This window comes from Hermetia illucens, chromosome 1 (genome assembly GCF_905115235.1).
Source record: "Hermetia illucens chromosome 1, iHerIll2.2.curated.20191125, whole genome shotgun sequence".
NCBI lineage: Eukaryota > Metazoa > Arthropoda > Insecta > Diptera > Stratiomyidae > Hermetia > Hermetia illucens.
Window position 1 is genome coordinate 62,597,822 of NC_051849.1, and position 13,212 is coordinate 62,611,033.

Genomic DNA, 13,212 nt, shown 5'->3' on the forward strand with positions numbered 1-13,212 from the left:
CTAGCCTGGAGCCTTGTAATTCCCTATATCTAAATTAAAAAACAACAGGAAACATTCAAGGGCTCCCTCCCTTTAAATCACCGGTTACGTTTTTGGACTATAATCTCTCGTGTCCACCACTGAAGTGTTAACCATTTCCTTCAATTCAGTGAGTTTTGCGTTGGAAAACTCATAGAAACTCTAGATGTAGATTACTTCCTCGTTAGCAATCTGTCTTCGACTTGAAGGAAAGTCTTCTACGCGACCTAAGTAGTTTTTCTTTCATGTGCTATCACTGTGATCATTAAAGTCTGACCCAGATTCACAACAGTTGAGGTTGATATATATTAAGCTCTCCCCTGATTTGCATTGAAGGCTTTGTTATATTCAGCGCGTCTGTTGACGCCATAATACTCTGGTAATCGACGCAATCCTTTCCCCTGCATAGCGAAACATTTCGGTTGGCTTCGCAATACTTGTTGATATGATGCTCAGCTTTTAATTCCTTCCAAACTAATATTTATAATGATCTCCATGAATTCCTTACTTATTTCGGAAATTTCGAAAAGACATTTAGTCTTAGCAACGAAGAATTTCACGTGTTTAGGGAAAAAATGGTTTCCCAGAAACAATCCTGGTAAAGGATAACTTCTCGAAAGTACTTTTCTTCTTGATTCATTCTTCAATGTCGTTAATAATGACCTCATTTCAGGGAGTTGCTTCCGTTATGGCTCAGTTTAGGCGTTTGTTGGGTAATGCCACCTGTTCTATGGTGAAATTCTTATCCGATCTATTTACCACCTAATTTGGGATCTGTGCCATTTTAAGCCTCTCGTTGTTATTGAGATGTACTAGTTCTCTAAAATCCTGCTTTCCCTAATATTTTAGGTTTTCCGGTTGATTTTATTCGGTATTTCATTGTGAGATTTATCTATGATAATTTATTGTTACAGATAAACATTTCTGTGAATTTTTAAATTCTTCTTCGTTCAGTTCGATTTCTTTAAACGCACTGTCCAGTGATTGTTCCTTTTGAATTGCCGTGTACTATGTGACTTATTCAAGCAAATTAATTGGTGAAGCATTCTGAATTCACTTCAATAAATAATAATTAATTTGCACAGTCGATATCGTTGTTTAAGTCAGCACAAGGATAGTGTTTCTAATTGCTGATAACATCACAAAACCTGCGAATGAGTATCTGGTGCGAAAATGTAGTGTAGCACACTCCGTGTCGTTTACATGGTTTGCTTATTATTTATGGAGCTAATGGCCCGATTTTCCTCGCACATTTCAAACCCAAAATGAATGGAAATTAATTGATCCTAAGTATAAGAGAAGAGAGTGTTCATGTGCAGACCCCCATGTCATTCCCCATATTTTGTGCGATTACGTAAATTACATCCGCAAAACTGACTACGAACTATCGTATACCAAACAATGAAAGCAGATATAATAGATACTAACTATAACAACACTAAATATATACCTTTCTCTGCCAATATGTGATTAACATTTATTATTTCTCAATTTTCATTCCTTACCGAAGACCCTAAATATGAACTTATACTAATTCCTTAAACGGATAATCTCCGTACATGAATGGCTCGCTTTCAATCATAATCCGCCTCCAAATTTCGGCACAACTTATCGGATTATTGAAAAACCTTTAGATATACAACGGATGTGGCTACAATATTTGCTGAATCTCATATTCATTATGACATAGAACAAACTCTGACGACAAGAACAAACCAAAACTTTATCCTGGTCGCAAATGAAATTGTCGGAGCGAAAGTTGAAGGCTAGAAGCTGTAGATACGTCAAAAAAGGAAATTGCATTGACTTTGAATCCAATTTAAAATTCTATGGTAGTTTTAGTTCTACACAACCCGGTGGTAGTTTGTCAGCGAACAGAAGCATACAAAAGTTATATTCACAAAAAGATTGGAACTTTTCCAGTTAAAAAAAAAATGTAGGAAAATGGGAAGAACGCGTCGGATAAACTTTCCAATTTAAAACAATTTTATGCTCGCACTTATGGGACATATTAGATTTATGGTATTTCTAAAAATAGACATCTTTCATGCTTAATTATCTTTTCTTACTTCCTTATTCCCGGGAGTCATATCAATCCTTAACAGGCTGTAAAATTCAGCTCAAGCACCATACTGTTATCGCAGCAACTGCACACCCTTAAAGTAAATCTCTGTGCAAATACACACGACAGGATATTAAAACTGAACTTGAAAGTCTGTGGGTGGCTTCGTTTATCCCTGCAGGTTATAGTCGGGGATTTAGCTCTAGATTCTGCCTTAATGACGCAAGCTGAACTCGTGTGTAACAATATGATCCTGCATACAAGTTCCGCTATATGTGGGCATGGACGCGAAAATACACAAGCGCTAGGTAAACATTTACAAGTGCAGCAGACATAATGAAAAATGTAGCAATTTTCCAGTCGGTTTGAGAAATGTGAATTTGGCGTTGTTTATCTCGTGTCGGCTTTCGCACAAGCTTTCCTGGTTGCTTGTAAATCGTACATCACATTGACAGATACAATACTCGATGGACCTTGTTTCCGGACTTGGGTATTTAGATTTAGATTCATATTACGGTGGGGTATGTTGTTAGATTTCTTATGCAGTAGAGTGAATGAATTTTGTGGAAAGGCTCGTAATATCCTTGGTTCGTTTCAAAAACATGCCGACAGAAAATCTCTTAATAGAATCAATTAGCAAAGCCATTTTGTCGTTATCAAAACCATTTTGGAACACTACTTCCTTGTATTTTCTATAGGGTGTTGACATCTATCTTAAGATAAACACTAATCTTCATTTATGGCCTTCTACCGGAAATATTTATAAATCCTATGCTTTCAAGCCAATACAATTATGTGGCACAACCGAGTTTTAATCTCCTAGCTCTACAGACCCTGCTGACATTATCTCTTAGGTGCTTTCGATCGGTATCAGTTTGGAATTTGAAGTATACTTTTCTGATTAGAAATAACAGTCTTCTCGAGTTGAATTGTATCTTGGCTTGTTCTAGTTTGCTTTTTTCTGGCGCGATCAACTTATTTCGGCTTTAGGTTGTGAATGTTTTGATGCCTCTTGCCAATTATTCGCTTCCTAGAAGGTTAAAAATCACTTTCTTTGCGTACACTTTTCTTATCCTTATATCGGATGAGACACGCCTCTCAGCAGTTTATACAAAATACTATTGAGGAGGCAGGTTTGGGCTTTCCTCTCCGACATGACTCTTTGTAAAAGGATGTCCTAATGAAATCTGTTTATTCTCCACTTAGGTGGGTATCTTCCTTTATTTTTATGGATGGAACGATTACGTGAGGCTTACATACTGAAAGCGTCCCACTCTCCTTCCACTCTAAAAGGGAACCTACTCTGGCAATGCGACGTGGGGCTGAATGACTCATTAATTGCAGTTTGCGGTTATTCTCTAATTTTCATGTTTTGTTTTGAACTCTTTATGCCAGTATCGTGGGCAAATGGATCGTCGTGATAGAGTCAATGCAATATTCATGATAACTTCTATATTCTCCCGAAATCGCGTAGCCTCGTGTGTTAAACGACTAGTTTGAAACTCGCCCCAACTCTCATTCAATTCTGCGAGAGTTTCCCACCGTACGAGCGACAGTTGAAATGTATTAGGCTCATCCATTGCGTGCCATCGATCGTGGATACATCGGTCGTAAACCGTCCTGATAGCACGTATGCTGCTAACTGCACTCGAAATAGGGAAATATAGCCTTGATCTTACCCCAGTAATCTTCGGTAACAATTCAAAAGTCGTTGAGGCAATGCAAGATACTTCTGAATTTCTAGCTTTTTGTTGAGCGTTACTCTAGTAAATTGTTTTTTTGTCAACGTTAATTTCTACTGCTTTTGCTATCTTCCCCTGCTGATATGGAATGCTTTTATTTTATGTTCGACATGCGATAGGTCACTACTAGTTAGAATTAAATTTCCCATAATCCTTGCTTTGGTTGGATGTCGATTTCACAATATCATCGACGATATTGATACACTAGATGGGGATTTCAAAGCCTCACGATTGCATCCAGATCAAACTTTTGATAGAACCAAATGGCGCAACCGATTACGATGAGCCCACCCAGCTTATGAAGAGGACAAAGACTGAAGAAAAAGAAGACTGAAGATCGGTGAAGCCAGCGATTGCCACGCCTCTGTAGACGTATAGTGTCTACACTTCATTACTATCCCTAGACCTCCACATTAAATACGCTGCACCGTATGGTGCTTTCAATCTAAGTGAGTTCGAACTTGACGAGAAACTTTGCTACGGGCTTTCCAACCACAGCAAGCTATTACACACATAGACACAGTCGTACAATCCCCCCGTATTCGCCACTGTATTCCAAGCGAAAATATTGGCGATACTGGAAGCCTGTTGATAACTGGGTCCCAAGCGTAATAAAGCCATTCTGACTAACAACCAAGCGAGCATTGAGTGGGGACATCTTTTTGGTTGGTGAGATAGTGCAAGAATGCGCTGAACAGTGTGAGAGGCATGCTTAAGGTTACCCTTCTCAAGGTTCCCGGTCATCGGGACATAGATGGGAGTGAGCGGCATGACGGACTGGCCAGGTGGGGCTTCGGGCTGGGCAGTCTCCCGGCGTGCACAGTCTGTGTCTGGTGACTGTTAATGGTGGAATTTACTGGCACTAGTTGGCAGCCACGGAACTCAGATGGCAAAGGCTCATCATTGGCGCCAAGTTAAAGAGGATTAGGCCAGCCGATAACAAGACCCAATCACGAGAGCCCTTGCACCAGACACATGTCAATGCATACAAGATGGCATATAGTGTACTATGCTGCCAGTCTCAGTATACCCTATAATTCGCATTGCCGATGCTGTGGAGAAGAGAAGGAAACTTTCAGACACTTTCTTCGGGATTGCCCAGGGTACTAACATTAGGTAAACCATTCCTTCAGAAACTCAGAGATCTCTAGGCGCAGGGAGGGAGAGCTGCTTTCCTTCCGTCTGGTTTTGAAAATCTGAGCCAGCTGAACTATGTATCCTTGTGCTTACCATAGTAGTTATAGTCTTATGAGTTTGAGTCTGTTATGAGTATCAAAACGGGGCAACACAACACTAATTAGTCTCCTCGAAGCGGTCACTGATACCAACCTTCCTAACCCATCTACACTAAATTAGCTAATACGAAACCTAAAAGGAATTAGACAGTGTTATCATGGTCTGAAATGCAATTCAATCATTTTTCCCATGAGAAATTCAAAAATGATGCGCACAACATATTTAAAAGCCAGCAGTTTCGGTAAGGGCTTCGTTAATTTTTCGGTATTATGAGAAATTGAATAAATTTTGTTCGTACCAATGACAATTTTTCATTAAATACCTTTTTATAATAGGGTATTCGTCTAGGCAGTCGCTATATTCTCTTTACAGACACTTTATCGTGTATTACGAAATCTGAACTGACTGTCAGAAATGTCTCCTTTCTATTAGACATAATCCGTGCAAATCCAAGAGTGTTCAGCAAACATGGCTGTCTTATTTTCAATAAGTTTTTCACTGCACCTAGAGCTTTCTCATCTGCATTTGGGGCAGCTTAATGCAAACTAAAAGTGGGAAAGTTATATCAGCCGACCCACGTATCAGCCAGATTTCTTGTGTATCTGCTTCAAATATTTAGTTTTTCTTTTCATTGTACCCTCTTAGAATTCTTTCTATCTGTAGGACCGCCTATACCGTTTAGGAGAACTAGGCAATCTTCTACGACACCAAACCATGAGGCGTAAAATCTTTGGATGGTAAAGAAATGACGAAAGAACGTTGTCAAGAACTTTCCTATTAAAATTGTTTTCTAGGAAATGGGTGTTTATAATATGTAGGTTTTTTACAAAGTTGCCAATATACGAAACTTCGTTCAATATGCAATGGCTCATTTCATCGCGTATCTTGTAGCACTTCCCTCTGTCAGTAGATAAGTAAGCAAATCAAATGATGAATGAAAGATTTGGGTTAGTACTTTTCAAGGTTTGCCTTCATTTTAACGATGTTTGGAAGAAAGGAGTGGTGGCGAAAAGAGGTCGAAAAATTATGCATTTATTCCCAATTCTTGGGAATAATGCGATAATCCTAAAAAAATCGCCAAGATGCCCTTATAATGTATCTCTCAAAATACTATCCTTGCGCGATATCTTATAATCTATCTAATGGAATAAAGTTAATATTATTGCATTTTTAAATTACATATCAAAGAAAAGGTCACAATGTAGAGCGCAATACCGAGAAATTTGATGAAAATAATGCCATGATTTACAAAACCAAAGTAAGTCAAAGCTACATCGTTTCCGTAAATTTATTGCATCTCAAAACATCTTTAGATATTAGTATCAAATTGAAGTAAATATTTTCACGTATTAAACGTATCTACCTACTACTACCCTCGTGAAAAGTTATATTGTCATGCCGGCTCTATATATTTGGCGCCTGTCGCAAATTTCAAACCTCCACAAAGGTTTGGCCAAACCAAATACACATTTGCAAGTGCGTTAGTATTTTCTGAGCAGACAAACAAATACCCTTTGATTTGTCCAAAAAGCCGACACTAGATCGAATCGATTGCAAGCACTTGGAAAACTACACAAACCAAACACTCTATCACATTTTTGCGTTTGCAAGGGTTTGTGGAGTCTGAGTGTAATCACGTGTAATTAAAACTTGTTTCTTTTATTCGTTAGTGTTATTTATTGGTCTTACAAACACTGAAGACCAACAGAAAAAGCAAGTTTAAATCACTTCAAATGGTTTGTGGAGGTTTAATTAATAAAATATTTCATACCCGAAGTGATGAACTCAGATTTCCCACTCGCTTCGCTTTTCATATACACGGAGCTAAGCTTATTAAAATTAAGTTCTACGTGATAAGCCTCCTTCTAACGGCTAAAGCCATTTTCAGAATAGTTTCTCATCCACTAAAGGTTACAGCACGGTATTCATTGTCAAATACTTCATTGGAAAAGATAGCAAGCTCTGGAAATTAGAGTCTGAGCCCCACTTTCAGAAGAGTACTACGCTACAGTAGCTGTCGTTTCCGCGAAATTCCCTCAACTACCGCATCAGTTCTAATGAGCTGGTAGTTTTCCTGCTTATCCGAAAGTGATTCGGGTATAATTTACTGGATGAAAGTGTACCCATTATTAGTTTTGAGAAATTCTCCAATTTTTTCATTCCTCCATAAATCTCGAATACTGAAATTCATACTGCGGAATCTATTATAGGTCCAGTGTCCTCCATAATCTGAGAAATGCACGAAAATTACAATTGACTTTGTCATTCTTTCACTAAATCTACTTCTTTATGGTAAAGGTCAATCTGTTTTTATCCCATCCTTTCCTGCAAGTGAAACAGCAGAGGTTTCTCTGACAGATATGTGTCAATTTATTTGCCATTCAATTGACCTTGCGCTACGACAGCCTAGCGCCCTAACACCTAAGCTATCCGGATACCTGAAGGATACCGCATCATAAAAGATAGTTCTGAAACACAAAACCCACTGAGAGCAATCTTCCAGTAGACCACACAACTTTGTGCAAGGTAGAGCTGAGAATATAGAAATTCGCGGTCCTTCTCTGTTCGATAACATCCTTACCAGGATCACACCGGCCTAGATGTCCTTCAATTTATGGGACTATGTAATGATGACCGCTTTCCTATTTCCGCCGCTAGTTTCGGTCCGACGCTGTCTAATTGCATTTTTGAATCTGTCTTTTTGTCTTCTTTTATTTCTAGGAGTCGAATTTTTCGAAACTTTGTCATTTTTTAGACTATTCATCCATGTAAAATACTCTTCTCTCCTTTTCACACACTTCTCGCGGTGTTTCTGTTTCTCAAAGCGGTCCTGGACAACTTGTCCGAAAAGCTATTTTTTAGTACAAAGTTGCCGGATTGAGAAGGCTGATTGTACGAACGCATTGTTATAATGCAAAAACCTAAAATCTCCTCGCCACAAGTCTCCCCTTTTTGAAAATTTTTCACATAGCCGTTCTATGGCTCTCCAAATGCAAAATTCTACTCAAGTTGAAAAGAAATAAAACTTTCGTCTCAATGTCATAACCGTAACCGCAGGTTTCACCCCCCGTTATGGTTTTTGCAAGAATGTTTCGATTTTCACCCGCTTCCTTTCTGGACTTGGGAGTTGTCAATTGAAGTTGAATACAGCACTAGATGAAGATCATTTTGAAATGGCTGACAAGCACTTTGAAATCGTGAAAATCATTCGTAACATTGCGTCCAGCCTAGATCTTTCGTAATTTGAAATATTGCAGTAAAAACTTTCCTGATTTTGGGAGGAATCTTGGGAAAAGCTTTAAACGTTTATATCTCCCTTAATATTAAGGATTTCGCAAAAAGAAGCTTAATTCGTGATCATTACTTTCGGGGGAGGGTCTGAGCTTCAAAATGGTATATAGGTTGGGGGCTCTGAGTGCCAGGAAAATTATTGATTTTTGGAGAAATCTTGGAAAAAAACTTTAAACGCTTATATCTCGGTTAATATTGAGAATTTCACAAAAAGGAGCTTAATTCGTGATCACTACTATCGAGGGACGGTCCGAGGAAACGAGGCATGTCAGGTATAAAGGGATTTGTGTATTTCATGTGTAAAAATATTTGAATGCAGAACTGTGGTTATTCATTTCAGTGTGATATTGACATTCACTGTTTCGATTCGCAGGAACTTTACACAAAAGAGACAATTTTGGGCTCTAGTAGACCTTGTCGATAATAGAGCGATCTTCAGCAAGGGTATTTTGGGATCTAGACACCGTATAGTGACAGTTTCATGATATTTTTCAGGTTTGTCGGTTTATACATTTTTGACAATAGGTCGATGAAAAAAATGATCACTTTCGATCCTCCTCCCTCCTCCGCTTTACACCCAATGTTAACAGTAAATCTGTTTCGAAAAGTGCTAATCGAAACCTTTCATCCGATACTCAACATGATTATGTTCGGGTGAGAAAAATATGCACCCCTTTTTGCATGAATGGGAATCCCCCCTTAAACTCAACGTAGAACTATATCACGCATTGCATGTATGGACGTTTACAGTTGCAATCTTTCCATCAAATCGTCAGTTGTCAATTGGTGTAGTCGTTTTTGAGAAAAATGCATACGGCCAATAGATAGACATTAAACTGATCTTAATAAGATTTCGTTTTCCCCAAAGCCTTAAAAAGAGCTTTGTGGAAGAATAACTCTATCAGAATTAGCACAGAAAACCTTTCTCTAAGTTATCGTGTATTTTCAATTAATTACAAATTCGAATTTGCAAACTTTTTGAGTTACTAGAAGTACTCCACAAAATTATCTGCTCACCCTACTCTGGTTAGGGTTTTCTAATGTACTGGCCGAATACTGTTTTTGTTATTGTTATACATCACCCCAGCCGTCTTGATTTTGATGCCAGTAATCTTGGTCGTAGCACCTGACTAGAGCTCTGATCTATCACAATTGGAATGGGGTGCGTCCTTGAGGGTTTAACGTGAGCACCTGTCTGGACGACTTAATCTCACGGTCTTTTTAAGACACGGATTGATTTTGTGACCACAATCAGAGCCTCGCTGAGCTAAGCAACAACGGTGCCAGTCTCCAGTCTATACCAAGTGCATGGCTTAGCATTCATACCGGTGGATGCAAGACATATCTAAATCTCTACCGAACTAAGGTGTACGGCACCCGCGTTGAAACGCAACACCACGCCGAGGCCCGAAGGTCTCTTCTCGCTTGAACATAACCAACAACCCCCGTGAAACTCCCACTAGGGAGCCAACCGCAAATAACCGAGCTGTACTCACAGACAACGGGAGTTCACCTGAAGTATGAGACTCCAGGGGCTATCTCGGTTCCCATTGTATCAGTATACCCCTGGTGAGGTTTCGTGACCAATTTGCCACTTCAGATGAATCCCCATACAGACTCGGGTCTGATTGCTCTGATTAGGCCTTTGGAGCACGGCCGACAAACCAAAGTGAGAACAGCGTCTCCCGGTGCCACCACAGTGGAGGTTCTCCTCGGCCACTTGGTTTTGGTTTGGCCGACAGCGTTGCTGCCCCGTCTTCCTCACCGCCACCTCCGAGCACCAATTAAAATGAAGTAACACTTTAGAAGCTGGCTGGCTGCTAATGCCGAAGCCTACAAAATGTGAGACTCAATCAGGCAGCAGCAACACTCCGAAAGCAAGCCAATTGCGTTACAGCTATATTTTACTAAACTTTAGCTAGCAGTACTGGGCCAACGCGAGATTGAAATATTCTAAAGAAAGGCTAGAGAGGTTTCCACAGACTCCTGGATCCCTAGCGTCAATATCTTCCAATCAAAAAGTTAAACTTTCATCTAAATTATGAATCTATAGTAAATTTCTTCATATCAGGAGGTTGCCCATTTTGTGACTAAGTTATAAGCCGAGAAAAGACCATTAGTCATCATTTTCCAATTAAATTTCAGCGACTCAGAAAATTCTGTTATGGTGTTCAGGCATTCGCTAATACAAATATTTCTCTTTCAGGGTGACAGTGGTGGACCACTTGTAATGCAACGCTCCGATGGACGTTGGGAATTGGCTGGAACAGTCTCACACGGCATTCAGTGTGCAGCACCATATCTACCTGGCGTCTATATGCGTACAACATACTATAAGCCATGGTTGAGAAGCATCACAGGTGTCAAATAAGTAGCAGTCAGAATCAGCAACGACTACTAGCTATTATTAGTCTTATTCATAAAAAAGATTTTATTGACGGAAAACGTGTGCTCTCTCTTGTCAACGATGTCCGTTTCAAAAACATATAAATATATCGATAGAACAATTAAAGGTTCAATATCGCCATACGTTCCGCATTACAGGCGAAATATTGAGCAAATCGAATAGCTGATAAGTACAATATCTTTAAAAAATATTAGTTTAATTTGAATGTGAAATACTGAATGTCCCTAAGGTGAGTGATTCTTACGAGGTTTTACGAAAAAATGTTTATGAAATAATCCCGTGAAAAATCGGTTGAATGTTGTGCTTTAGATTATGATCGATAAGGTTATTATTTATTTTATTTATTTATTTAAAATTATTTATGTTCTTTTTATTTATATTCAATTTATGTGCCTTAGGGTTTAAAGCTTTGTTCTGAAATACTCTTAAGCCAAATTTGTTGTTACATGGGTCCTTCCGTTCACCTTGTTTACTCTTTATAGTCAAATCATTCTTTTGTACAAATCTTTTATCATTGATTCGTTTGTCATCGCATAAATGATTTTCAAGGCTTTTTTCCAGCATTTGAACTATGTAAATTACTTTCGATGAAATTTAAATTATTTTATTATATTTATAATATTTATTTCAAGAAATTGTTGTTTATTACGTATAAATAGAATGAAGAAGCACAATGTCATTTTTGTTGATCAAAACAAACATAATGTTTTGAATAATGTTTTATTACTATTGTAAAGATTATAAAATGTTTACAAATATAGGTAAATTTTCAAAATAAACCCGATTTTAAATTGCCGGCCGTTCGTTAGTACGTAGACCGTAAAAAATGCTAGTTGTGGCTCTAGTCTGCCAATGGCTGAGAGTATTGACCCAAAATATTTAAACCATATAATTGTGAGCAGATCGCTACCACTGTTAATCATTGTGTGCAACGCCATGCAGTGGAATCCACTATCTGTAGATGGCCAATGTGTGGATCGCTCCGGAAACACATAGATCAGAATAGTGGAGGGAGAGAGCAAGCATCTCAGGAAGTACTGGGGGAGTTGAAGTGCACATCAGTAAACCGTCTGCAATGGCGCATAGGCATGGTTGACGCACTATGTCCCATTTCCATTACAATTCATTAAAAGTTAGGATTGTGTGTAACTAATAACTTCTTGTTTCGAATTTATCGAAAGTTTCTGAAGGGTCAAGTGCCCTACACGTTCACATATTTAAGAAGATTTGAATATTGTTTGACTTGAAGACATTTTGCTCTTAATTACCAGAAGAACCAGACCGTGCTAATAAACATAGTGCAGACGAAATTAACTATAACGGCAATAGCACCCCCAGTTATACTACATATGGGATACTTTACTATTCTAACGTAACCAGATGCTCTTGATTGATATTTTGTAGTTGTAAATAGGTCCGTTTCCGGCTTAGGGAAAGTCAGTCAGCGCTTCTAGTCAGTTTTAGATGTAACGTAATACGGGATACAATGACAAAGACAATGTACTTATTAGATCAATTGTCCCTGCAGTTTCACATCTAGAAAATACATCAATTTGCCTCAAAAAGTTCACATCAAGTTGAAATAATATTTCTTGTAAAAACTCTGCCCTCCTCCTCGGACACCACCTTATTGTGGTGGGGGAGCTTGTGGTAGTTTACTACTACACTAAGGGTGTCCAGAAACACATGGAGATGGAAACAAAGGATTGCAACCCGCGACTTTGAGCCGTGACCGAGGCATGAATTTTGGAGGCCTCACCTAATTCATGTTCCCCCACGGAGAAATCTGTGGAAGACATTCTCTCCACTTCAGTGGAAAACCCACACACGGTGACTACGGCACAGTCAGCCAGAAAGGATAGTACGACAACTCCCTCAATGAGAGGAACTGGTAACCTGACTACGGCTGGCCTGTCGGTGACACTGTTGCCTAGCTCTTCAAAAATTCGGAAAAGGAATGCTCGGCAGAAAGAAAATTTAGCGGGCCGTTTGTTACGCTCAACTTACAATGCTAGGTTAATGATAAGAGGAGAAACGTCATAGTTAACTCTGCTTACTTACCCTATGATTGTTTATGTTCTCCGTCGATGTAAGAAATAAGAGATCTGGTAGTGTATGCAGAATCAAGTGGCCTTGTACTTTAAATAGGTTGTGATGCGAACGCTAAGTATATTTGTTGGGGCAGTTGCAAATGCAATCCTAGGGGAGAGAAGGTGTTTGATTTTATCACTTCAGCTGGTCTGGGTGCGTCCCTAATCTCGTGGGGTCAAGTAGCAATGAAGTAATTGACTTAACGATCTGCACTTCAAAGTTGTTAGAGTTGATTTGAAACCGGCGAGAGCTAGATGAAGTCTCAATCTCAGGTCACCGTTACCTAGAATTTAGTTTGACTATTGCAGGCGAACAACCAGTAATACAAAGACGAAATTCTAAGAAAACAGATTGAACAAAGTTCA

At 38.9% G+C, this 13,212-nt stretch overlaps 1 protein-coding gene across 1 annotated transcript in view; it reads left to right on the forward strand.

The window, feature by feature from the left end:
* The window catches only part of LOC119646701 (serine protease filzig), a 213,807-nt gene extending 202,384 nt beyond the window's left edge, over positions 1–11,423 (forward strand). The window contains exon 9 of the mRNA XM_038047267.1: positions 10,556–11,423. Within this exon, the coding sequence (XP_037903195.1) occupies positions 10,556–10,720 (165 nt within the window). The 3' untranslated portion in view covers positions 10,721–11,423. The remainder of the gene's footprint in view (positions 1–10,555) is intronic.
* The last annotated feature ends 1,789 nt before the right edge of the window (positions 11,424–13,212 follow it).